This window comes from Bos indicus, chromosome 27 (assembly GCF_029378745.1).
Source record: "Bos indicus isolate NIAB-ARS_2022 breed Sahiwal x Tharparkar chromosome 27, NIAB-ARS_B.indTharparkar_mat_pri_1.0, whole genome shotgun sequence".
Taxonomy (NCBI): domain Eukaryota; kingdom Metazoa; phylum Chordata; class Mammalia; order Artiodactyla; family Bovidae; genus Bos; species Bos indicus.
Window position 1 is genome coordinate 20,018,122 of NC_091786.1, and position 27,611 is coordinate 20,045,732.

General features: G+C 38.0%; 2 protein-coding genes across 2 annotated transcripts in view; one reads left to right on the top strand and one right to left on the bottom strand.

The window, feature by feature from the left end:
• The window catches only part of VPS37A (VPS37A subunit of ESCRT-I), a 32,420-nt gene extending 20,641 nt beyond the window's left edge, over window positions 1-11,779 (bottom strand). Inside the window, exon 1 of the mRNA XM_019953413.2 lies at window positions 11,643-11,779. Coding sequence (XP_019808972.1) covers window positions 11,643-11,767 — 125 coding nt within the window. The 5' untranslated portion in view covers window positions 11,768-11,779. The remainder of the gene's footprint in view (window positions 1-11,642) is intronic.
• A 382-nt stretch (window positions 11,780-12,161) lies between these two features.
• On the top strand, window positions 12,162-27,192 carry CNOT7 (CCR4-NOT transcription complex subunit 7). The gene is made up of 7 exons (XM_019953414.2): window positions 12,162-12,314; window positions 13,783-13,992; window positions 15,848-16,041; window positions 19,601-19,762; window positions 21,274-21,418; window positions 23,730-23,840; window positions 25,576-27,192. The coding sequence occupies exons 2-7, from the start codon at window positions 13,876-13,878 to the stop codon at window positions 25,702-25,704; spliced, it is 858 nt and encodes a 285-aa protein (XP_019808973.1). The 5' UTR covers window positions 12,162-12,314; window positions 13,783-13,875; the 3' UTR covers window positions 25,705-27,192.
• Window positions 27,193-27,611: the final 419 nt, after the last annotated feature.

The window sequence follows — 27,611 nt, forward strand, 5'->3', positions numbered from 1 at the left end:
CCCAGAATTTTATTTTGATTGCTGGCATGCAATTATTACAAGTATAATCTACCAACCAGATCTTTTGGTGACTCACTTGGAATTCTAACATTTATAATCTTTATAATCTTTCCAAAGGGAAAAATGTTAAGTAGTATTAATGAGTTATGGTTGAAAGGAAGCCTGATATCCAAAAGGACAAGAATCCTTTTCAAGCATGAATACTTTTAAAAGATCTAGCAGTTACATAACTTATTTTTTTTTTTCTTTTGGTTGCTTTAATTGGTAGTTCTGGAAGACCTGTCTTATTTTCCTCATTTTTGGGGGGACGAATCAAGATTGCCCGGGAGAAATATCAGTAATCTCAGATATGCAGATGACACCACCCTTATGGAAGAAAGTGAAGAGGAACTAAAAAGCCTCTTGATGAAAGTGAAAGAGGAGAGTGAAAAAGTTGACTTAAAGCTCAACATTCAGAAAACGAAGATCACGGCATCTGGTCCCATCACTTCATGGCAAATAGATGGGGAAACAGTGGAAACAGCGTCAGACTTTATTTTGGGGGGCTCCAAAATCACTGCAGATGGTGACTGGAGCCATGAAATTAAAAGACGCTTACTCCTTGGAAGGAAAGTTATGACCAACCTAGATAGCATATTCAAAAGCAGACATTACTTTGCCAACATAGGTCAGTCTAGTAAAGGCTATGGTTTTTCCAGTGGTCATGTATGGATGTGAGAGTTGGGCTGTGAAGAAAGCTGAGCACCAAAGAATTGATGCTTTTGAACTGTGGTGTTGGAGAAGACTCTTGAGAGTCCCTTGAACTGCAAGAAGATCCAACCAGTCCATTCTAAAGGAGATCAGTCCTGGGTGTTCATTGGAAGGACTGATGCTGAAGCTGAAACTCCAATACTTTGGCCACTTCATGCAAAGAGTTGACTCATTGGAAAAGACTCTGAAGCTGGGAGGGACTGGGGGCAGGAGGAGAAGGGGACGACAGAGGATGAGATGGCTGGATGGCATCACCTACTCGATGGACATGAGTTTGGGTGAACTCCGGGAGTTGGTGATGGACAGGGAGGCCTGGCATGCTGCGATTCACGGGGTCACAAAGAGTCGGACACGACTGAACAACTGAACTGAACTGATGACTTTTTTTGCCTTCTGATAAAAACCTAGCCTCTCAAATATGTAAATTTCAGGTTGCCTGAAAGGTTCAAGAGTGTTGGGATGGAATTACGGAGAAATCATAGATGTCCCCTCTGACATCTCGTGGACTGAAGTTATGATTGAAGAGAAGAAATAGTTGGGAAAAGACTGAAAATATATTCAGTATTAAGACTAACTTAAAGTTTCTCTTTGGGGATCAGGTTCAGACTAGGATACTAAACAGTTTTCCCAGTTGTATTGATATAAACACTGTGTAATCAATAAAATGGCTTAAGTTTTTTGTTTCTGTTATCTTAGATGTCAATGGTGTCAATGCTTCAGAGGAATACTTATCACAACAGTATCAAAGCCAAGTAGAGCATTTTAGTGACCAAGAGCATATTAGGCTTCAATTAGGCTTCCTGGGGTCAAATCCTTCCTCCACCATTTACTTGTGTGATCACAATCTACCTAAGCCTTATCTCTCACATGGTAAATGGGGATGTTAAAAATACCCATCTTGCTAAAAGTGTTGTTAGATTAAGTGAGATAATGCAGGTAAAGCCCTCCCCATATAATACCATAATTGTTCAATATATTTTAGCATCATTAAGCAAACATTTAACATACATATCTAAGTTGGAGCCTGTCTAAATTTGTAGTACTGAAGTGTTAAGTCATTTTTTCAGACACTGTCTTTTTATAGAAAACAAAGTGAATTTGATTAAAATAATTTTTGGCTAGAAGTGTTCATTGTCCCCATAATTATGTTGCCCTTCTCCAGGGGTTTTCCTGAACCCCGAGATCAAACCCAAGTCTCCTACATTGCAGGTGGATTCTTTACCATCTGAACCACCAGGGAAGTCAAAGGTAGTATTCGTAATATTAACGAGAACTGAATCATCATTAACAAATTCCAAAACAGGTTAGCCATGGCAACTGATGGGTTGAGGACATGCTGCCCCTAAATGTGGCACCTTGGCATCTTCAATATTTTAAACTGAAGGAATATAAGAAAAAAGCAGAAACAGGAAAGTTACTCTGACCTTCTCCCTCCTTATCTTTCTTTCTTAAAACAGAAAATAGGTCTTAAGACCTCATTAAGAGGTGCCCACCCTACACCAAGAGGAAGGAGCATCTGAATCTCAGAAGACACAGGGACAGTGAAAGAACCTAAGAAGCCGGACTTGCTAAGGCATCATTGTTCCCTGCAACATGGCCCCCGCCCCTCCCACTTACTACAATTACAAGCATGCTTCATCTTATTGTGCTTCACTGATACTGATGGTTAGTGTTTTTTAGCAATAAAGTATTTTTAATTAGAATACATACATTGGTGTTAAGACATAATGCTATTGCACACTTAATAAACTACAGTATAATGTATAAATTACAGTATAATGTAAAAATAACTTTTATATCTACTGGGAAACCCAATAACTCATGTGACATGCTTCACTGCAACACAGATCTTCCCTGGTGGCTCAAACAGTACAGAATCTGCCTGCAATGTGGGAAACCTGGGTTCAATCCCTGGGTCGGGAAGATCCGCTGGAGAAGGGCATGACAACCCACTCCAGTATTCTGGCCTGGAGAATCCCATGGACAGAGGAGCCTGGCGGGCCACATCTGTGGGGTCGCAAAGGTGGCAAAGGACAGGCCTGAAGCGAATGAGCACGCATGCACGCTGGCACTCAGCTGGCAGTATCACTAAGGTGTGCTGTGCACTCCTTAACCCACCACATCCCTCCACAACTGTCACCACGACTTTCATCAAGCCCAGTACAAAATGCTCAGTTCTGTTTCTCTGGCTCTTCATTTCCTTTTGAAGATCTCCCTGATATGTAAACTCACATGAAATTTGTGTACTTTTCTCCTATTAATCTTTAGTTGGTTTAATTTTCAGGCCCAACCCTAAGAGCAAGAGCATCAAGGAAAGCTGCTTTCTTCTCTACATTAGTTGTGTTAGATAAAATGGCAGATGCTTGTTCTACTTAATTAAAATAAGAATCATTCCCCGAATCTTTATCACAAATGTGATTTTGAATTTTTTGCTATTTCAAGTAGCTTTTTAAAAACTTATTCCAAAAATAATTCTTTCTCAACAGGGAAAAAAATTATTTTTCCAAATCAGTAAATGTTATTTTACAAGAGTTTTAAACGTCTACATAATGTTCTAATATATTGTTTAACCTATTCTGTACCATTAAATACTGAAACTAAGCAGGCCCCTGGGGGTTCCTGGGCATGGAAGCCTTTCTAAGTCCCCACACTTCTGGTTTGTAGGAATAGACTCCAGTCTCCATGACCTTGAAAGGGCAAATTCAAACAGTTGCTAATCAGGGATGGGAGGAGACAAGGGAGGAGACAAGGGAGGAGACAAGGGAGGAGACTGCCCCCCACCTCACCCACCCCCAGGCCAGACTAAAGGCATGGGTGTACACAGCTCCTTACAAGCAACTCTGCCCTTGAACACGCTTTAAAACCTTTCAACAAATCGTCCCAGGTTGGGACACACAGCTTTCCAGGGCACAGGTGGGCTGTGTCTCCCTTTGCCTGGCAAAGTAATAAAGCTCTTCTTTTCTATTTCAGCCAAAACTCTGTCTCAGATTTTATTCTGATTGATGCACAGAGGCTGAGTTTTCAGCATCAATATTTAGATTGTTTCCAAGTTTACTGCTATAAACCATGCTTTGATAAACATTCTTACAGTCATATCTTTACACTGACAGGTAGTACTCTTTGGATGTAAACACACATATGTGTTCTAAAGTAATACTGCAATCTCACCAGAGAAAATTTAAATGATCTTCTGTTAATAATTTTATTCTCTAGATTCTCTGAGAAAAGTGAATTACTATGGTTTTATTTCAGCAACTCTGAGTCTGTTCTGGACTCAAGAAAGCTGAGACAGCTAACTTTTGTCAGAATGTGTGGTTAACTGGCATCCACTCTACTTTTGACAGCCCCTAAAACCATACGTAAACAGACCTTGAAATGCAAGACACACTAGCTATGGTTGGGATCCCTTTCACAGAAGAATCATTTATCTCCTCACTTTATATTTTGTGTAAACCTGGATTCTGTAACTAAGACTAGGTTCAGCTGAACAGCTACCATGCATTCAGCACCTGCATCTCCCAAGGAAATGGAAACAGCGTGGTCCCGTCTGTTTTCTCAGTCACCAACTGACTGAAAAAGATCAAGACTCTGATTCCATCATTTCCCCTTGTTTAACTCAAGGAAGGGTTTTAGGTGATCCTTGTCGATAAAAGGTTTAGATGCTTAGATAAAGACATTAGACAATTTCCCTCTCCCATTTAAATCTCCAGGAAATACTGAAACTGACTTTTAAGAAGCAAATCTATATAACAGTGCTGGAAAGTAAAGGGTTCCATACATACACTGAACTCTGAGGAATCTTAGAAAGATAAAAGATTAAAAAAGGATGAGATTAAAGGAAAAGATAAGTGTTTAAAAAAATTAAATATAGGAACTAATGACAACCCCCAAACATAAGACCAATGCAAAGCTGAAGCCCTTGAACCAGGTCACGGCAAATCTGAGTGTGGAAGGTGGGGCAGGAGCCCCTCTCTGAGTAGACAGTGAGAAGAAGCCTGGAGCAGCAGGAAGTTAGAGCTCTCTCCTGGTGTCCGGCCTGTTTCAACCTGCAGACAACCGTTCTGTCTGCCCCAGAAATCCATGGGGAGGGAGCCTCTAAGGGGGCAGCACCTCAGGAAGCTCCTGACTCCCAGGAGCCTCCATCTCCAAAAGACAACTATCAGCTTGCCCCAGGACAAAGCAAGTCATTCTTCCTCACCTATCAACTGAGGCAGGCCAGGATACACAGAACTAAAGACCCACAAACAAGACTACAAGGAATCTTACATACAGAGAAGGTTTGAACAAAACAAAAGCATTAGAGGCATGCACCAAACTCAACAAGCTCCACACACAAAAACTCAAAGATACAGAATTAGAGGAGCAAACAGAAGACTATAAATTTGTTACAATATCCTCAGGGGAACAAAAGAAAACAGCACTTGAGTTTCCAGTCCAAGCCTGTACCATTCTGCGCAGGACAGGACAATAAATCCAGAGACAGTTGCTAGGGCAAGGAATAGACTTTATTTGGAAAGCCAGTGAACCAAGAGGATGGTAGACTCATGTACTAAAAGTACCATCTTGCCTGAGGAAGAGTTCAGGTTTCTTTTATATTAAACAGGAAGGGAGTACAGTCAAGTATTTCCTGTTTCTGGTCAGCCTCCAGTGGGGAGGTGCTAATTTCCTCCTTCCTGAAGGCACTCACAGGTGGGCCTCATCAGGCCTTAATGCTGATTACTTGGGAGGCAGGGTTTCTAGGGATGGACCATTATGTGTAGTTGAAGTTTACAGGCAACAACCCTTTATTAATTAACTTGTAATAGAATACAAAAGCTCTTCCCTATTACATTGCCTTCACACACACACACCAGCTGATATGAAGTGAATTATTAAGAAACTTGAAATTTAAAATAAATAGTTGAATAGATGGCTCATTGCTCTGTTTGGAAGATGCTTCATACTGTACCCTACTCCTGGAGAATGCTGAGGCATGTTAGCATAAAGCCTTTTAGAAATTCTAGAGTACTCAATTTTGTTTTCTGTATCTATTTGACACAGACCACTTATTTCATAGCTATTTTTGAAACACTGCTCTTTAGAAGACATTGGATAATGACAGAGATGCTATAGGAACACAGGAGAAAGAACTTAACCTAAACAGGGGTGGGGGAAATGAGGTCTTTGGGGGAAAAATAGTATCTGAGCTACATTTAAAAGTCAGATAAGAGTTAACCCCAGGAAACAGAACCAAGGAAATGAAGTGTACATTCCAGACAGAGGAGGACAATTAGAAAAGCTTCAGTAGGAAATAACACTGGGTCTCTAAAAGTCTCTGTATCTTTTGCCATTAAAGAAACTTCACATTGTGTCTGCTGACACCTTTTCATGAGTCACATCACTTATATTCTGTGACAACCAGGCATTAAGCTAAAGAAGCTGGCAAGAGTTAGGAAGCCACTGAAAAGAACAACATCATCAAACTCAAATTTTAAAGATTACTCTGGCACCCATGTGGAAGAGAAAAGGGAATAAGATGGAGGCAGAGAGAACAGCATGATGCAGTGGTAACACAGATGACTAAGTGAAAACAGGATGACCAGGTTTCTGGCTTAGGTGAGCAGGCAGGAGAGACAGCTTGGAAGAAATTCAGAAGTAGGAGGCAAAAAGTAGATGTAGTCAGACTCAACTAGCAATGGAGAAATAATTACCTGTGTGGTAACTTTTTTTTTTTAAGCAGGTATGGATCGATACTACTATGTGGAAAATTAACTAGAAAGAACACTTGACTGTTACTATCTATTTAGGAAAAGTATTCTTAAATTGTAACATGCTTTATTGTGTCATATACTCTACAACTGTAACTTTTAATCACTGGTTATAGATTATATGACAACGTACCAAATTAAAATTCCCTTAATTATGGGATCGTTCGCTATACATTATTTTTAAGTTCACTGTTAGGAGTTCAAATTTATAGAGTCAAAATATTGACATTCTGTAGGTTTCTGCAGCTTCAATAAGCTGTCATAGCAGATTCTTGTAGGATTTTTTATTGCAACAAGTTAAGGTGATTTTTCTTTCACAAGGAAGTTTTATTCTTACATAACTTATGTTGCCAGATCTTTCTATTTTGAATGAAAAGTTGGAGGGGACAAAGTCTGTATGAGAAATCTTTGTATTTGCTGCTAAACTGCTGTGAACCTACAACTACTCTAAATAATAAAATCTATTTTTTAAAAGTTGGAAATTTGGATATTTTAATGAAAAAAATCTCACACTATGTTGACAACAGATCCATTAAAAAAAAAATACAGCACTGAACTGGTTAAAACATATACACATATCCTCTCATTACAAACTTTTTGTGTTGTAAAGTCTGTATGTGAGTCCTTTTGAGCTGACAGTAAAAACTACAAGAAAGAAAGATTTGGAATCTGGGCTTACTCAGAAACACATGAGTTTACAGGAGATAGCCTTATACCTGAGAGCAGGGGTTAAACTAAATAGCTATAGGGTACAAAACTATACAGCAGCAGACTCGCCAAAGAAGTCACAGACTTTTTAAAGATTTGGGTAATCAGAAAGAATATCGAAGGACTGGTGCAAAAGAAAATTTCAAAATGATGTGTATAGACTATGTAGATAGTCTATTGTATTTAAGATACAATTATATCTTAATTGTATCTTAAAAATCTTCAAGATACAAATATAAAATAGCTGGCATTTATAGATACATTTTAGTGTGTGTCAGATAATATTCTAGTCTCTCTACATGTATTGTCTGAAACCTTTCAAAATTAAATTTTACACTTCATTTATGAAGAAAAACTCTCTGGAATGGACTTGCTTTCTGAATGGAAAGTCAGAAGTAGCCCTGCCAGAGACAAATGGAGATCTGTGAGCGATTCATTAACAAGCTGGCTAGATCCAAGTAGGCTATGAGGCAAAGGTTGTAGGCACATTGATACCATGCAGTGGAAAGAAGGAATACAATCTGTTACCTGCTTACTGTGTGTCAGAAACTCTAATAAATGTTTATACATATTACTTAAATATCAACAATTCTACAGGATAAAAATCCCAATTCCTGATTTTACAGATGGGAACTAAAGCTTAGAGTTCACCTAAGTCATTAATGTATTATGATGTGATGTCATTAATTTTTGCTTGTTTGCATTTATTTTCTTCAAATTCATTTTGTCTAGCATCCCATATCAGAGTGAAAAAGAAGAAAGCAATTCCGATAAATATAATAACTCCCAAATTAGATTTTCTTTTTGAATATAAAATAGCACCAGAATTACCACATAACAGATTATTAAAATGAGAAGTCCTTTATTTGAGAGAGCTGATATCCCGAAGTAAAAGGTAACAAAGACACTATTTGTATAACTTTGAATCTTTGCAGTTAATTACAGACAATACCATTCACAGCACAGCTTCAGGCTATTGTTTCAGAGCTAAGGAAGTAAAGTAATAAAGAAGCTAATGAGAGAGGAAAAACCAGGATAGTTAGGATGGTAACTGTTGATTTACCATCAGATTCTGGTATTTTCTGGCTGTCAGGTACAGTGCAGGGAGATACCTAACAGCTTCAATTCTAAAGAATCTTTAAATACTGGGATTGGTGTGTATCAATGGGGATGGTTTCAGCTACAAGTAATAGAAAAATCAGTTCGAACGTGTGATTTGTATGTATAATACAAATGTATATGTATAATCTCATACAGACAGGAGTCTAGAGGCAGAAAGGTTCCAGGCCTGGTTAACTCAGTATCACAATATCATCACAGACTTTCCATCTTTCTACTCTACCACATCCAGTAGTCAGCCTTCCTTCCTTCATGATCCAAGCAGTTCCAGGCATCCCATGTAACACAATACCCCAAAACAGAAAGAGGCATTTCCTTTTAGACATCTCTATTACTAAGAAAAATGTTTCATGTAGCTCCCCAAAAGACTTCTTCTCCAACTCCGCTGACCAAGATTAGGTTAAGTTTCTGACAATAACTAGCAGTGGGAATAAGCCCATCATCACTGGAGTAAACAATCACTATTTACCCATAGAGACTGAAGGGGCTTGGCCTCCATTAAAGAAGTGGGCCTGCAGACCAGGAACCCAAAAAGGTAATATTCTTCCAAGAAATCAGAAGTATGGAGTTAAATGGGAAATCAAGTGTGACTTAAAGCTTCTTTAGGAAGTACAAGAAACAACAGAATTAGTTCTACTCTTGCCCCAAAAAGTCAGGAAATATAGTGGTAAGTTGAATATTATGATGACTGTTACTTAGAAAGTGGCATATATTACTTCAGCCTAGTAATCTACATAACTTTCAGTTTCCATTTTCAGAGCAGACAGAAACATGCTACCATATAACAATTTTTTGGTCATCATTATGACAGTGTTTCATTTGCCCTGCCTCACCAATAAGACTTAAAGAGAATTTCTTGAAGTAACTAAAAAAGAAGTTTAAATTAGGGGAAGGGAATTAAAGAGACTCTTTCCTGATACGGGATTTTTTTGAATTATAAGTAGTTAAAAGAAAACAGAAGTTGGAAGGTAGATGAGAGAATAGGGTGGGGAAAGGTTACTGAGAAGAAAAAAAGTGAGACACTGAGGGCAGAAAAAGAGCTGCTGATCCTGTAAATGGAGAAGGGACAGAGTATGAAACATGAGGCAGAGGGGTGGAGTGCAACAATACATTAATATTCATAATTGAAGAAGTTCTGCAGTATTCATTAAAATACCATTTTAAACAGTCTTTCAACTTTTACAGAGTGCATTTTCAGAATAACCAATTGCAGTGTCTTTTTGTACAAAAATCTTTAAGTTGTAGTATTGAATTTGGTTACTCAAGCAACATACTGTCAGATACTGCACAGATGTTTCATTTTTACCTGCTAGTTTTAAAATGTATGTCATAACTTAAAAGGGCAAACTTAACAAGAATAGGTGAAATTTTTTTCTGGGACCATACCATTCTTTAAAAACTGCCATGTACATGACCTACTTCATTGTCACCAGAATTATCCAAGTATAGTTTATAAATGTGAACTATTTCAATAAAAACTTCAAGTATTTTTTATAAAAGAAATTATAAGAATCAAAGCAATTAAAGGTAGCTGTTCATAAAATATCACAAAATACTGTAGACAATGTCACATGTCTAATTATATATCCATAATTTCTGGCTCAAAAAAAAATTACAAACAAAATAGATCCTTTCTGCTTTTGACTCAGGGTATTTACTGATCCTCTTAAGCTAATTACAGAATTCCTTAGATTAGCAATTCCTGCCTTCAACTCTAACTTTGTTTGGGAGACACACACAGAAAAATACACAATACATTTCACATCACTTTCCTTATTTACCAGCCTCAGCAGCAAGGGACTTTGGAGTATTTGAAAATTCAACTCCAACCTCAAAGAATAAAATTTGCCATCTGTGAGAATATCTAACAGAATATCCTAAAGGCTTAAAAGCAATTAATTCCAAAGGTATGGTTCTAGAAAGTATTTTGGCAATTGTAAACAAACGGCCTTCCAAAGTGAGAACTTTTGTTATGTTTATTAAAAAGGAGTATCCTTAATTTATAAACATATTTTGTAAAAGTGACTCTTACAGGTCAGTAGAGAAAACCAGAGTCAGATTGACTTTTAAGAACTCTACGAACTTAATTTTCCAAAAAGAAAGCTACCATTACATCAAACACCATGCTATTCTTTCCTGTTTAATACCACAAATTCTCACCTTTCTAAAGTTCTGAACAGCAGAACAATTGAGAAAAAGAACCAAAGGAAAAAAAAAAGAAAAGAAAAAGAACCAAGGAACACCTGAAGTTCAATCAGCAACAGGCCTCACTAAAGCCAACCGATTTTGCAATGATTTTTTTCTTTTAACAATACACCTAAATTTAAAACTATTCCACACTATAACTTGTTTAGAAAAAAATTAGTATAACACATAAAATGGCTCCTAGAATTAACCAATTTTAATATCTCAAGATGTATTTCAAATATATGAATAGTCTATTAAGATGCAGATATCTTTCCATTAAAATACATGCTGACACACGTAAATATAGTTGCATAATTCATATGAAGAGGCTGTTCTAATTTTTTAAAACCACTAGAGGTCACAGATACCTGCAATAAAAACAGCTGAAATAATCTGAATTGCAAAATATTTCTAACCTGACCACGCTGAAAATGAACAAAACGAAACAAAAACAACGCCAGCAGAACAATCAAAATGACTTGAAGGTAATTCCTGAGTGTAGGAACAAGAATCTCAAAGTGAGAAATGAACCCACTGATAGTTACCAGCTGCGGGGAGGTGGGTTAGAATGAACAGGGTAAATCTATTAGAGACTTAAGAGGATTGAGTACGTTACTCCCAGAAGAGAACTCACTTATGAAAACTTTGTTTTCCCCTTCCTTTGGGGTTCAAAGTTTTTTCTCCAAAAATAGTCCACTATTCGTGAAACTTGAATTGCGAAGAGTAATCTCCTTTTTAGCCAAGTATAGTATTTTAACAATTCGGCCAACGCGGCAAACAGGTGGGTAAAAGGAAATGGTGAGGAAGCCGGGCAAAGCAAGGCACACTGCAGACAAGACAGGAGACAGACTGCAGCCGGCAGCGGTGTGTCCGGGGAGATGAGGGAAGTCGGAATTAGGGGAGCTGAGCAGTGGTGGGGGCGGGAGCGGGGGAAAGGGCGTCCCGGAAGAAATCCTGAATGTGGGTCAGGGACGGGAGAGCAAGCGTGAGACCCAGGACCAAGAGAGATATGTCCAAAAAAAAGGGCGGCAGCTGGCGGGAGTCGGCCTGAGGAGCTGCGAGTGTGGTTAGCACCAGCCCGCCCTCCCGCCCTACTTTCTTCCTTCGGTCGGAGAGGCAGCGGCCAGTCACCTGGAGTGTGAGTTCCGGAGGGACTCGATCAGGCGCTGCTTCTGCTGCTGGAGGCTGGTGAGACCACCGGGGGACCCAGCTGCGGAGGAGGAGGCGCTCTTGGTCAGGGGGAAGAGCCAGCTCATCCTCCACGGGTCCCCGGGCCGAGGCCCCAGAAGGCTCTGGCCTGCTTCTCCCAGCGGCTCAGCCCGGCGGTTCTCCAGCGACAGAGGAGGAGCGGGCAGGGACGGCCCGGCCCAAGTGCTGGGCAGCCGCGTCTTCTCTAAGCCGGCCCGGCGGGGGGTCCTAGGGGCCGGGGGGGCATGCTACTGTCAGCGCAGCAGCTGAAGAGAAGGGAACTCGCAGCTCGAGGCTGGCGGTCCGCGGCCCTGACGCCCCAACCAGCCAGACAGCCCGACCGCTTTAACTCTCCACCGCTTCAGCCTCCGTCACCTGCGTGCCCCGCCCCCTCTGCGGATGGCGTCATCATCCGGCGCCCCCGCCCGGACGCGCGAGAAGCGACAGCGCAGCGCGGTGCGGCGAAGCTTCGGCTCCCCTTTCCCCCTTGCCGGGCGAGCGGTGTCTATGGGGCACCCGCCGCTGCCCCCGCCGCTACCGCCACCGCCGCTGCCGCCGCTGGGTGCTGTCTCTATGGCGAGGAGGAAGAGGAGGAGCGCGAGCTCAGCGACACAAGTAGATCTCGCGTCTACCTCAGACTTGGGGGGGGGAGGGGCGGGTTGGGGAAGTAGGAAGGGGGCGGGAACGACGAACCTGAGAGGGCGCGCGATGGCGCCAGCTGGAGCGCGGCGGGCGCAGGGACGGGCCGGGCGGCGAGTGGCGGGGGGGAAGGTACTTGGGGCTGGGGGGTCTGTCGAGGGGGTGGCGCGGGGTGATGACGCGAAGGCTTTGTACCTGGGGCTTCAGTGGTGCGGGACGGAAATTGGGAGTGGAGGGCGGTGGCCTAGACCGTCAGCTCCTCGCAGTTCTTCTCGCGGCGGGGCTTGGGATTCAATCGGGTTCCAGTCAGTGGTTATCAGCAGCCTTCGCGCTGGCTCTTTGCCAGGGAAGAGAGTTATCTGTGACTTGAATCTGTCTGTACTGTCCTCGCGTTTCGTTGGGAACCCGCTGTTCGGAGTTGGCTACCTCCAGTAACGAGAAGGCCTCTGGTGCCTCTTCAGGTCTTCTGGAAGTGTAGTAGAGAGCGAGGTGGAGGAAAGCAATGTTCAACGACAGGGCCTTTCCAAATTTTGTGTGTGTGTGTGTGTGTGTCTGTGTGTGTGTAACCGAGTGAAGTGGGTTATAAAGGGAGTAGCCCTTCGATCTTTGGTTTCTGTTCTTAGAGCACTCGAGGTTACATTTGTGACTATAGAGTTATAAGAAGAGGTCACAGCTCCCTTTTACACTTGTCTGTTGTGGTTTTTTCAAACTTGTGTGAAAAGCGAAAGAGGATCTGGAATTTCCCCGCTTCAGAACCAAAATGTTGGTCTGTACTGTTACCATGAAACCTGTGTTTGTAAGAACCAGAAACGTGACATGTGTGTTTGGTAACCAGGGAAAATGCTCGGATTTTTAGGAAATTAGAAAGAGTTTGAAATGCAGAGACTGTCGCTTCCCTTCTTTTTCCCATCAGCAGTTACAGACATTGAAACAGTTTCTGTGGCTATTTATTGCTCAGAAAGAACTTTTTAAAAGAAAAAAATTATTTACTTTTGGCCCCTCTCATCTGACCTAAATAAATTCTGGTAAATTTTGTAGTTAAACCAGACTTTGAATGTTCAGTTAGGAATAAAAGCAAGTACTAATACTACCTTTGCCCTAGTAACATCTGATCTTGTCACGTGTATCAGTATGTGACTTTTCATGTTTACCTGAAAAGGGATGTCTTTATAAAAGTTTTATTCAGAGAGTGAGTTGAATTCAGAGAAATTTTTAATTAATGGAAAGTTTTTAAAAATGATTAGTGTGTATGCAGAAAACAGTTTTTATCTAACATTAGAACCAGGAAACCTGTGTTGTCCTTTTCCTCCTACTGACTTGAGACAAGTCACGTCCTAAACTTTGATTTTCTCATAAATCAAAGACCTCAAATAAATATCTCTTAGGTTTCTATCACCTCATTCTGTGATTCAGATTCCTGGTATAACTGATTCTTATTTTGCAGGTACATAAATAAAGGATAAAGTATTTACAGAACAAATCTTCAATCAAGTATAACATTTTGATGCTTGGCAGCTAAACTCCTTGTGCCCTCACTATGCCAGCAGCAACTGTAGATCATAGCCAAAGAATTTGTGAAGTTTGGGCTTGCAACCTGGATGAAGAGATGAAGAAAATTCGTCAAGTTATCCGAAAATATAATTACGTTGCTATGGTATGCCTATGAGCAAAATCTTTAAAATGCCTTTTATGAAAGAGGATTTTAAAACATCTTGAATTCAACCCTTCTGGTTGATTTTTTTTCTAGGTATTTAATGAAAATAATTTTGTCAATGACCTCCCAACTGAAGACCACCAAGAACACACCAGTAATGTGACAAGTTGTGTTTCTTACTCATTGCATTGAGGGAAAATGCATTCTTAGTACCATGGGGTTATTTGCATAAGCTAGTGTTGGAAAGACCTTCTAGGAATTGGGGTGTGTGGCAGTGGTTTTAGGGAGTGAAGAAGTGGGGCTCAAGCTGGGGTAATTCCACGATAGGATATCTTAATGAGTCTCAACTAGAATGAGAGAAGACTAGAGTGAGGCTAAAGCTGTAAAGAAGCAACAGTCACTCATTATTTAAGATAGAAGGAGGTTTGATCATGTTTATGGTTTGGACAGTGTGTGTGTTTTTGCATATGTTCAGTTATGATTACAGACTGGCCTTGTCTGATATTACGGTGTTTAATTGTTTATATTCAGCAGAAGACCCATTGGGACCTAGCTGTGAATGCCAGGTCTGCTCCTAGCAACACTAAGGCCTGATACTAATACCAGATGGAGCTCCTAGATGTCTTTCTCAAACAAAAAAATTCAGATCTCCCAATGAAGCATTGTTGATCTGTAGTTTTTTGTTTGTTTTTTAATTACCAGTGGAGTTCCATGAACACACTGTGTTGTTGTTAATCATTTCTAGTTTTGCATATACTGTTCACTCTGCCTAGCCTGTCTATTCAATTAACTAGTTTTTTTGGTTCTTGGGCACTGTCTGTTTTGACTTCTCTACTGTATTCTAGATATTAGCTTCGAGAAGAAAGAGCTTAGTATCTTAATCATCCTTTCTCCCCCCAACACTTAGCATGATACGTAGCATCCAATAAAGTGGTTGTTGAGTTTGACTGAATTTAGAAAAGTTTCCCTTTCTCTCCTTCATAAGAATTGAAATTTAGGTTTTGTTCTTAGTTTCTTAATTTGAATTTTACTACTAAAATGACATGTTTATTTTCTTAGCACATTTAATACAAATAAATAAATATGCTTCTTTTGGGAGGGGCAGGTTGGTTGGTTAAAATATGAATATTTGAATGTACACAGATAATGTCCTATTTAATAGATGTATTTTCTTATCCATAATTAGAATGAAGTTATTTTTTCCAGTAGAAATTCATAGTGATCATTTATTTCTCAAATGAAAGCAGTGACGACTTTAGACATGTGATAGCATTCTACAGGAATGAGTGGTGGCATGCAGTCTTTAAGCGTGTGCTTTCTCTGGAGTGTAGAGAGTATTGTTTTAGGCCAAGAAAGTAGGAGGGTTTTGGTATTTATCTAAATGCTTACTTCAGAAAAGCAATTAAAAAGTATGGTACAAAAAAAAAAATAAAAAATAAAAAAAAAATAAAAAAATAAAAAGTATGGTACATTTTCTAGTCTTTTTAACCGTCTTCATTGGTTTTAATATTACAGTACTGCTAGCATAGTTTCACATACTTGTTGAAAAACATGAATTTGTAATTTTCTTTTTCTTCCTTCCTCGGGAATAGAGTACTTAGTTGCATTTATTATGTGTACATTATACATGGTAATTTTTACTGATATGATATTTAAAGTAAGATGAAGTCATTAAGTTTGTGGTTTTATCGTTTTAAAAAGTAATACTCTTCTAGTTAAAAGGTACATTGTAATTGAACATGAATTGTGTAGAATATCACCCCAACAATGTGTACTCAAAATTAATTATTCTAGGAATTTTTGGATTGTGGTTTCGACCGTTTAGTAAGTAATGACCCTTAAAACTATTTTACAGGACACCGAGTTTCCAGGCGTGGTTGCAAGACCCATTGGAGAATTCAGGAGCAATGCTGACTATCAGTACCAACTGTTGCGGTGTAATGTAGACTTGTTGAAGATAATTCAGCTAGGACTGACATTTATGAATGAGCAAGGAGAATACCCACCAGGAACTTCAACTTGGCAGTTTAACTTTAAATTTAATTTGACGTAAGTAGGAAATAAATTTAACCCAAACTTGTTTTTTTTTAGTTTAATTTTAGACATTGATTTCCATCAGGTACAACAAATGAAATTTGGTATTGCTACCCTGGAAATATTTAAAACCTAAAATTTCAAAACTTTATGTTTCTTCTTTTTATTATGGGACAAAAAAAAAATCAGGATAAAGAAGACTTAAATTCAGATACTTTGAGTTTTAGAGCTGTTATTTTAAAAGCATAACTGCCACTATTTTGAAATTTGGAAAACTGGGTTTTGAAAATATTTTTTGATAGAAAAAAGATAACTTTACAACATTAATTTTGCTTTCAAACTTTGTGTGCAATTTGAAATATATATGTCTTTGTTGTAAAAGTTATCCTTCTCATGAAGAGATTCTTATTATGGTCATAGTCCATTGTGTGAATAGAAGGCTCATCAGAGGTGATAATAAGATCATTCCTAGAAACTTGGGTGCATTTTCCTTTCAAATCAGTTATTGGGTCAGCCCAGCCCACAGAACCACTTACAGGTTACATATGGGAGAAGTATTAGTATCCTTGAGCCTGGTGTTTCTTTTAGGAAACAATTTGGAATCTGAATTCTAACTCAAGTCCTGGGTCACAACCCAGTTTCTTTACTTACAGTACTTCTGTATAATTGGTAAGAGTAGTCTTGATAGCTTAGGGAAGTTTCCAGTGTTTTGGGGTGAGGACAGATTGTTTACAAACTGTTAGATGGGGAAATGCTGAATACATTTTGAGTATGTTACTATACTGCAGTATCCTTCTGTTTGACAGTCTCTGCTTGTTTCATATGATCTTATATCCAATTTGCAAAATAGTAAATGAAGCTGTAGGACAATTAATGGTGGTAGTGGTGGTGGTGGTCAGTCCCTTCAGTCTTGTTCAACTCATTGTGACCCCACGGACTGTAGCCCACCAGGCTCCTCTATCTGTGAGAGTCTCTAGGCAAGAATACTGGAGTGGGTAGCCATTTGCTTCTCCAGGGGTGTCTTCCTGATCCAGGGATCAAACCCAGGTTTCCTACATTTCAAGTGAATTCTTTATCATCTGAGCCACTAGAGAAGCCCCAGTTGATGGTAGTGCCGTTTAAGGACCTCTGTTCTCTGTAGTGTGATCCTTAGCATATATAAGATCTAAAGACAAGCAGGGCTGATGAGCTTAGAGGATAGTGTTGTCAATGGTGTAATAGTATGGCTTCTAATTGCATTATGTTTAGCCTGACTCTGTTTTCACTCTTTTGGATTTAATAATATACTCTCCACAACTTTGTCAAGGGTGAAAGGTACTTATCTCTATTTAAACTGATAATAACCTTGTATAAGTCCTTTAATTCTGAAAATTCCCTTTTATCTTTTTCCCGAAAGGTAACCCTTTTTAAAATCGGTTCTCTACCATTTCATTTGCTCTGTGTTACTTTTTTCCCAAGCTGATCATCAGAACATTGTTCTGTACTAAGGTAGTGCTATGATCTCAGTATGTGAGTAGGAGGTGACCTATCAGGGTCTCAGTTTTGGTAAAATAGACATTTTTCCTTTCTAGAAACATCTTTGTTCTTATAACAACTGCTTTGTTACTGCGTTTTTTGAAAGACATTTTTCTTCTCGTACATTTTTTCTCATACAGAAAAACTCATGCTGTAGTTGATTGCTGCCATTCATCCTAATGTTAATATCTTGAGAGACCTTTAAGGATGTAGTGAAAAATATTATTTAAATAGAAAGGGTCAGTTGTAAAACCAGTTCTACCTAATGTGAAGAAAGAACACCATGAATCTTGGATATTTTGAAGAAAGATGAAAATTGACTTTTATTGAGTTCCTAGAATGAATGTGTCAGCAGTGGTGCTAGGTCCCAGGGACATAATGTTGAGGAAAGTTGGTCATGGTCATTATAACTCTTCTGCCTGCTTTCTATTGCTGAAATCCAAGAATTAGAACTGTTAGGTACTGATCAGTGTTTGGGAATTTGCTCTAAAGTGAATTTAGACTTGATACATACATGAAAATTAAAGTAGAATATGATATTTGATCATAAAACACCAGAGTACTCATCCAGGTCTCTCTCCTGGAGATGGTGATCCAGTATGTCCAGGTGTGGCACTTGTGAATCCATATTGTTGACAAGTTAATGTGAGTGATTATTATCATTGGGCATTTGGGAAATACTGATTTAAATAGTGCAGTACTCCCTGGTAATATACCATTGAACAAAACAGACAAAAATCATTGCCCTCTTCAAGCTTAAATTATGATTAAGAGAGAGATCATAAAAGTAAAGTGAGCATATGGCCCAGAAAATGTGAGCCTGGAGAAGGAGTCTCTTATGCCTTTGGTTGGTTATAGTTGCTAGAGAATGTCTCTTAGTGAGCATCTGGGCATGATGAGTGAGATTCTACTTGTTTAAAGTACATGTTTTTGTATAACAAGGACAGTAATATCTGTTGTGTAATTGAAAAAACTTGAATTGGGTTTATTCAGATATCCTTTCGAAAGAGTTTTTTGGCATAATTTTCCAGGGAATTTTGACTTAAGATTAATTGTTGCAATTCCTATTTTTAAATACTTCATTTGCTAGTTTTATTACTTTTCAAAGGCAATATTCCTTTTGCCTTAGTTTTATTAAAACTTTTATAGAACTTTCTTTTGCTAAGTGGTAGAAATCAGTATTCTCACAATTTTCAAAGTAAATAGAAACATCCAGGGGCACTGCATGAAATACTTTCCATTCTTGGAAACATACCTTCATTTTGATCACTTTTTTGATTTAATATAGTATTTTGGATACCTGCGTGCTTGTGCTTATAGATATTAAAGATGGTTTTCTTTTTGGCTTAAGTAAAATCTTGAAAGATTGGCTTATGTTTAGATTTCCTGTCTTGATTTTGAAAAGTAATCTTCTAGGAGTAAAGCTGTTAGAAGGAGAAAGTAATGCTGCTCTAGCAGAGTCTTTCATTTTAAACAGCTTCCTGCTGATTGGAACTGTTTGAGAGGCTCATCGGTAGTGAGAGGAAGCAACTCCTCCTTCTTTAAGAGAGTGTGGTTTAACGCAGGCACAGCAGGAGTTTTCCCTTCAATCTCTTTCCCTTCTCTCTGCTGAGAGCCTGGGAGACAGACACAGGCTTCACCCCTGTGGCTGCGGCTCTGTTTGGCAGCATTAAAATGGCTGCTGAGACTGAAAGTCCGGATAAGAACATGTCTGTTACTCTGTGGTGGTAGCTACGGTGAGTAGAGGACCCTGTGTTTTTTGTTTTGAACCCAGTTAAATTTACTTAATTTGTGAAAGGCTAATGAGATGGATAGTAAAGATTAAAGTCTCACCATTGGACTGTTTCACATGATAATTTGCTGTATGAACATTCTTCTAAAATTAGGTTGACCTTTGTATTTCAGTCACATTTACCTTCCATATATATGAAATGTTGGAACAAATGGACTCAGGCCCATTCTCTCTCGATATTTCTGGCACTGTAGTTGCAGATGTCAGTGGGAGAAACAGTTTGAAATACGGCACTTTTGAATGTTGTCTTTCTTTTTCTCCTGCCAGGGAGGACATGTATGCCCAAGACTCTATAGAGCTGCTCACAACATCTGGTATCCAGTTTAAAAAACATGAGGAGGAAGGAATTGAGACCCAGTACTTTGCAGAACTTCTTATGACATCAGGAGTAGTCCTCTGTGAAGGGGTCAAATGGTTATCATTTCATAGGTAAAAGATTACATTGCAAATGGTATTTGTGTTACACCATTTTCTAGCTGCATCACACTTGACTTGGGTCATGGTGTCAGCATTTCGGGCTTAGTTCAGCAGAGAATTGGCTGCCATATAGCTCAGCAGGCTAATGTTGGTCTCCTTAAAGGTTCATTTAATGATGTGGGGTCCATTTCAGTCTAAGGGAGATAGCACTGCATAGTGGAAAGAGTGTAGGCTGAAAAAACAGACCTTGGTTTAAGTCCAGCAGTGCCATTTGGCATCTGTGTTATTACATAGGTTTATTTATTTAATAAATAGAGTTAACATTGCTAAGCCTTAGAATGAAAAATTTATTCATCAAAAAAAGTTATTATCTACCGTAAGTCAAGCAGTTTGATAAGATTCTAGGAATTAAGTTACAAAATAGGCTACAATCTCTGATTTTATTGTTTATATCTTGATATTCCTTACGGTTTCCAATGTTAAAGCTTTTTTTACCCTCTTTTTAAAGTAAGAAGTAAAACTCTAAACACTGAATAGAAATTTTATATGTACTCTCACTTTAAAAGGTATGTTAAATAGCCTTTCTCATCAAATATTTAAGTCCCAACTATGTGTCATAAGGGAAAAAAAAATTCAAGATGTGACACCTGCCCTTTAAAGAAGTGGAGAAAACAGTGCATGTGCTTTAAATGGTGGTGCAGAAAACAACTTGTCTGTGAAATCTGTGGGAGTGGGGCTCTTGGGGGAAGGCATCATGTGCGAGGTCTTAAGGAAAGATTGATAGGGAAGAGAAGGGGTGTGACTGTGGGATGGAGTGCAGGGAGGGATAAAGCTGTGAAAAAGCCAGACAGTAGGGACAGGATCTTGATTTGAGAATGTGGGAACTGGCTGTTTGTTCTCTAGATAGTAGTTCTCAGCTTCACTAGCTTCACTTCTCTCATGTACAACATTCCCACTAGTATCTCTGAGGGATTGAGACAGGAACAAAATTTTGAGGGAAGAGAGTATTTCTTTATAAAATTACTTAAGTGAAAATACTTTGGTAGGGAATTTACTGTTTGGGTTTTTGAAATGTATGATTGTATTATATAAATGATGGGAAGATAGGCATTATTTTTGTCTTCTGATTGCCAGTTTTTTGCTATCTTTGACATTTTTGCCAAGTCTCCTTTCATCTTTATTTTTTGAGACATCTGCTGTGGACAGTTTGATTTTAGAGAGTTCTCTATTGAAGGATCTGCTAAATAGTAGTTCAGTGACTACAGCCCTAGGATAGTTGTAGAGATTTGTATATTAATATTCCTGATTGATGATACTTATCACTGTCTGTGAATGATGGCATTTCCTCATTATAACTGTAAATGTATTTATTTTCTCTCTTCTTTTGTGCATTTTTTTCTGGTTCATTTCTTTTTTCCTCTCCCGTTTACGGTGTGACTCACTTAAAAGTTGTATTGAAAAAAAATGTTTTTTTCACAGTGGTTTTTATGGTCCCTCTTCTGTATTCTTTAACCCTTTCATAGTGGTTATGACTTTGGCTACTTAATCAAAATCCTGACCAACTCTAACTTGCCTGAAGAAGAACTTGACTTCTTTGAGATCCTTCGATTGTTTTTTCCTGTCATTTATGATGTGAAGTACCTCATGAAGAGCTGCAAAAATCTCAAAGTAAGTCTTTAAATGGTTTTATTTGTAATCAACACGCTATTCAGAGTGGGTAACTGACTTAAAAGATGCTAGGTTAGATGTTGATTTAAACCTTATTTTTAAGTTTTATATTAAATGCACATTATCTGATTATACATTGTCATCTGATTCCTTTTTTGCATAAAAATAGTTTATAAGAAATCCTTATTCAAAGCTTCATTATATATTTGCAGAATAAGCTTTAGCAAGATTCAAACCAAAGATCATATTCTTATCATTCTTTTGCCACGTTGAATATGAACTAGCACAGAATCTGAGTCTGACACAGAAATGCAAGTTCTCCCTGTCTCCCAACACATAATCAACACATGTAGGAGGAAGTCTCGGGACCATCAGTGTACAGCTAGAGTCAGTCATGTAGCAAAAAGAGTTTCCCCTTCAGCTTATCTTGGAGGTTATATTCTCAGGTCTAGTCATGGGGTCATGTTCCTATAAAGGGATTTTTTTTCTTTTTTTTTCCCTCCTCACTACCAACCCATGGACATCATCTTGTTAGTAGTAAGTGCTGGTAATTGGGTAGATCCTATCTAAACAGCAGCTTACATTCTGATGCTTATTACCATGTGTGTAATGATTTGTTACTTCTAAGCATTAATTCTTTCAAAAAGAAAGTGTCTTTATCAGGAAAAGTGCTCTTAATTTTAGAGTGAATTCACTGCTAGGGGTACAGACTCCTAAAGAACATAGTGGTTTTTGTTTTTACAATGTGTTAGTGCTTAAGCTGTAACTCAAGAAAAACATTTACATAAAGTTGTTGCTTCATAGAACCTACATCAAGGCTGATCAAGTTTTCTCCTCCTTGGCTTTTTAGAAGTGCAAGGAGTCATACTTTTAGGAGATGGTGAAACCTTAAAGAGTTTTATGTAGGAAGAAATAATTTAGGAATTGACTTAAGGAAGCTTTGCTTTTGACAGATGAACTGAAAATCCTGAGAAGCAGTCTTTGGGCTGAAGTTCCCTTACCTCATTACAGGATATAGCATACAATCTGGGAAGTTTTTAAGAAATACTACTTCATGTTTGTAGCACCAAAGAAAAGCAGAGTTCTGTGCAATTTGAATAGACTTCTACTGTGACTCAGGTGAACTTACAGTAGGCTGTCCTCATGTCTCTAGACAGGATATCCCCTGAAAGTATTGCATGCTGAGAATCAAGGCCTAAATATTTTTATCTGGCTGTGGAAATATTCTTTTTAAATTTGACATGTCTGAATAGTGACAGTTTCAGCGAACAGAGCACCAAATTATTATTCATTATGTGTATGCTGTTGAAAATTTTCTGAGCATATTAGACATTCTGAATATGCCCTGAGTAACTGGAAGTGTTAAAATTTAGGTTGATGACAAAGGTACTTTCTGACGTATAGTCAACCATACTGAATGACTACTCTGTTGCTCTCCTGAGCAGCTGCTAATGATACCTAATCCTTGTGCTGTTTTTAGCCCTGAAGCAACTGCTGTGCAAAGCACTGTTTCAAGCTGTGATGTAGAAAAGGACTAGTTTGCTGGTAGAGGCCTTAGCAGTTTAGAGAGAAATTTCTTTGTGTGAGTTTTGTCGTTGGTCCTGATGTTTGTTTCTTTGCTTTCTCTTCTCCCATTTTCCCCTCTTTATTCTCCTTCCCTCTTTCCTTCTCTATTCTTTCCCTTCCTTTCTTTCAATCTCATTATCTTTCCTTTCTAATCCTAGCAGTATTTACACAGGTGGGTGTTTAGCAGACCCTTCTAAAGGGTTATATTCTTATAACAACATACTCTTTTTCTTTTTATCTAACAAAAACTGTAGTCAAAGATTGATTAGTCATAACAGCTTTGTTTTGTGCACATTATTTAAATGAGCTGTTTAGAGATATTTAGATGAAACTTTTTATATGAAGCTTAAGAAAATTTATAAAGTACCTGCCTACAGTCCATTTTATAAGAATTGATGGATGGAGAGATGGCCTGTGAGTGTACTCAGTAAACATTAGCCTGTGTTACCTTGTATATGATCTGGTGCCCCCATATCTTGTGGGAAATTACTTGCCATCACATCCCTTAAAGGGTATGATGAAGATAAATTTCCCCAATTAAGATCTCATTTTCTATTGAATTATAAACATCTCCCACATTCAACAAATGCATCAGTGATTCACATTCTCTTATTTTCTGCTGATCTTCATAAGGTCCATCTTTATTGAAACTCATTGCTGTTTTGATCATTGTCTATGTTATGTAATTTTTGAATCCAGATGTTGCAATGTTTTTCTTTTGACAAGCAATTTTTCTTTCTTGTAGGGTGGTTTACAGGAAGTTGCTGAACAGTTAGAGCTGGAACGGATAGGACCGCAGCATCAGGCAGGATCTGACTCACTGCTCACAGGAATGGCCTTTTTCAAAATGAGAGAAGTATGAAGACATCAGTGCCTTTTTCTCAGTTGGTTGTTAGGTTGAGAACATTAAAATATAATGGCAAAAGTTTCAGGGGCAATAAGTACATACTAAGTGAAGATATAATTACAGTTGCCATATAAGTCATATCCACCACACTTGAATGAAAGTAATCAAAAATGAGTCATCTTGAAATGCAGTTCAGAAGGAAAAGAAGAAAATAAGTTCTTAGTAGAATACGAAACTTAAACTACCTTAGAAATTATGTAGGTCCAACCATGTTATTTCTTAGATGAGGAAGCCGAGGCTAGAGGCCAGTAGCGTTTATCCAAGGTTATATACATTAATAGGGGAACTCCAGAGTACTTCCTGTTAATCACATTAGCATTGCTTCTGTCAAGTCAAGGGAAGTCGCTCAGTCGTGTCCGACTCTTTGCGACCCCATGGACTGTAGCCCACCAGGCTCCTCCACCCATGGGATTCTCCAGGCAAGAATACTGGAGTGGGTTGCCATTTCCTTCTCAAGGAATCCATATAATTAAGTTTTCCCTGGCACTGTCTTTTCTTAGGTATTAAACTGTTGCCGTACTTCAGTACTTTGAGGATTTACAGAGTAGGACTCAGGCTGTTTAGTAGATTCTTATAAAAAGGTTTTGAATTCTAAAGAGGTTAAATAAATCTGAAATAGTAGGTAAGTCAAAAATCATGTTGGGCAGACATTCCTTAAGAGGCAAAAGGCAGAGAGAAGTTCTTCAAGTATAAAGAAGTCAGTTACAGAAAAGTGAAATTTAATGAATCCAAGTCTACTCTTAGGTTAAGTGATGGGCATAGGTGTACTTAATAGATAAATGGAAAGAAAAGAAAGCCAGTTATGTGAAAAGAAAACAGTGGACATTTTTGCTTACAAAAACGTTTTCCTTTTTGCAAAATACTGTAGAATTCATTAGAGGATATCCTCTTAGACATTAAAGAAATGACTGAGGATAATTCTGGGAATTTAGAACTTTTAGTAGAAATATATTAATAATACGTGTAATAGGAAGCATATAGCTATTTTGCCAAGTGGTATTGATTCAGAAGTGATGTGGACTGTGTTCCTGACGAGTAAATATTTTGTACGTCTTCATAGTGCTCCATTAGAGAATTACAAGACAACCTTTTGCGTTCTCAGCTTTGCGTTTAAAAATACGCCTTGATGGTTTGGGTAACAGTGGATTCTCTGCTATTAATTTGTTATCTTTATTTTTCTTGGCTTAATTAAGGATAATAACCTAATGTGAATGTTCAGATTTTGCTGTCCAGACATGTTTGGGGTTTGTTTTTAGCCAAAAGTCTTGGCCTTTCACATAGACTTAAGGCTACTTATAAACCTTAGCCCCTTCCCCAACCCATTATTGGCTATTTTTATTCATTCTCATGATTAAGTATTATTAAATTAATGGACTAAAAATGCCTGCCATTTTTCCATTTTACAAATTCTCATAAAATGGTCTGAGTGTTAATAGGAAAGGCATTGTGTTTATATAGTTTTTGGTAGTCTTTTTCTTTGATTTCTTTTGAACTCTGTACTTCTTAAGAACATCAGTCTTATATGTTTAATTTAAATGTGTGGCTTCAGAGGAGCACCATAGATAAGAGCTGTCATAGTTAAGGAATAGTCAGTACTTACATTGATGAAATAATAAATTACCAGTCATACCTTTTGGTTAAAATTATCTTTTTTTTTTTTTTTCCTTCCAAAATTCCTTTTTAGATGTTCTTTGAAGATCATATTGATGATGCCAAATATTGTGGTCATTTGTATGGCCTTGGTTCTGGTTCATCCTATGTACAGAATGGCACAGGGAATGCATATGAAGAGGAAGCCAGCAAGCAGTCATGACATGAAATAGTTCTCTTATTTTTATTTTATTTGAGATACACACATGCTTGTATATAGGTTTTATCTCTGGTTGAATCCCTTGAACAGTAGACATTACTTTTTTTTTTTCTTCATAGCTTATTTTTCTGCCTTTCAGCACTAAGTATCTACCATTCCTATCTCAGATCTTAATAAATAGAAAAGTATTCAGGTTCAATCCGGCCTTAAATACACTTGTTAGTAGGCGTGTGTGAGTGGGGAAAGCTACATGGTATTGAATACTTTGATAAACTTCAGCTACTTGAGCTTGGTTTGTTTTTTCCCGTTCCTAAATTAACTAGCACTGACTGTAATTTATTTCCCTGTTTCATGTCTCCCTTCCATTCTGCAGGAGTTTTAGCTATTTGAGATTGTGGACCATCAATTTTGCACTTTAGAGAGTGATTCTGTCTCAAATCCTCTGTTTTATCAGCAGTTTTGGTTTTCCTTGCTCTGTGCTGGAAAAATGACCATCTGCCAACTTTTACCATATTTACTTGTTTTTGACCCATGGAATATAGCACATGCACTGTGCAAATGGTTGAATCAGCAGGACTACAAAAAAGAAAAGACAAAAAACTACTGAGGAGCTTAGTAACTGCTGTTTCTGTGCATAGTAGTTAATCTTCCAAGCACATCTAGTGTCTGTCCGTTTCTAATTGGCATGTGTGTAGGCTGCTCTGTGACTGAAGTGTTTTTCAAACCAGCTTTACACCCTTCAGGAAAAATCCTTTGTGATTGGACATTTAATGTCTGCCGGGAAACTGGTACCCAAGATGTTGAAGCTGCAGTTATTTTATGATAGCACACTTCCCTTATCTGCTTCTTTTTATTCCATCTCTGTTTACCCTTATTTTAAAAAATTTTAGAGCCATATTTACAATGCTCTTGATTTGTTGATTCCACAAATCAGTTTCATTCAAATCCAAAGATTGCCAAGTCTTTAGGTATATTTTGTACCAAATTAAATTACAAAAAATTTGAGCTTTCATAGTTGCTACAAAGATAAATAATGGAGAAATTTGGTGCAAAACAACATAATATAAAATTATATATTTATTAGCTATATACAGTATAGCTAATAAAACTACCTGAGGAGTGTAATGCTTGTTTATTTTTTTGTGTATATCTTTGCAATCTATTTTATATATATTGACAAAAGAGACTGTGAAATATTTAGCCATGTGGAATATGTGACCAGACCAGAGCATGCGTAGGAAGGCATTTTGGTAATAATTAACTGCCCTGAAATGACGGACTACAAGTTATGATGTGTGTCATCTGCACTTCACTCGGTAATATTAGCAAATCTCCAAATGTTAGCCACATTCGTTTGTTTCCCTTGTATGTTGTTTATTCATGATACTTCAATGCTGTAACTGGGTGGTCCTTTTTAAACATTTGCGAAACAGAGGGATTATTTGTTTTTAAAGCTTTTGTAAATAAAGGCTTCAGAAATGTTTTCTTATATATGTTGGTGACTGGTAATTTTGTTTTAGAAATATTTGGGATATTGTGGGTTTTTGTTTTTAAATATCGGCAACTGAACAGAACTCAGTAATTTCATTTACTACATGATTTTTAATGTCTTAATTGAAAAAAATCAACCTGAGCCTTCTTCACGACAACAGTGTTCACTTGTTTTTTTTATGCATACCTCTACCAAATGTTAAGACCTGACTTCCGACTCCCCTTTGCAGGGATGCATTTATTCTGAAAGACAAAAGTAAATGCATTTGATCTAACTTACTGTGGCTTCCTTTTAAAGTCAATACAGCAGGTATCTAATTGGTTTCTTTTTCTTTTGATCTTCACTTCCTTAAAAAAAATAATTACAAAGATTGCCTTTTGAATAGCCGTGTAGTTTGTATCCATTTTGGTTTCAAGAA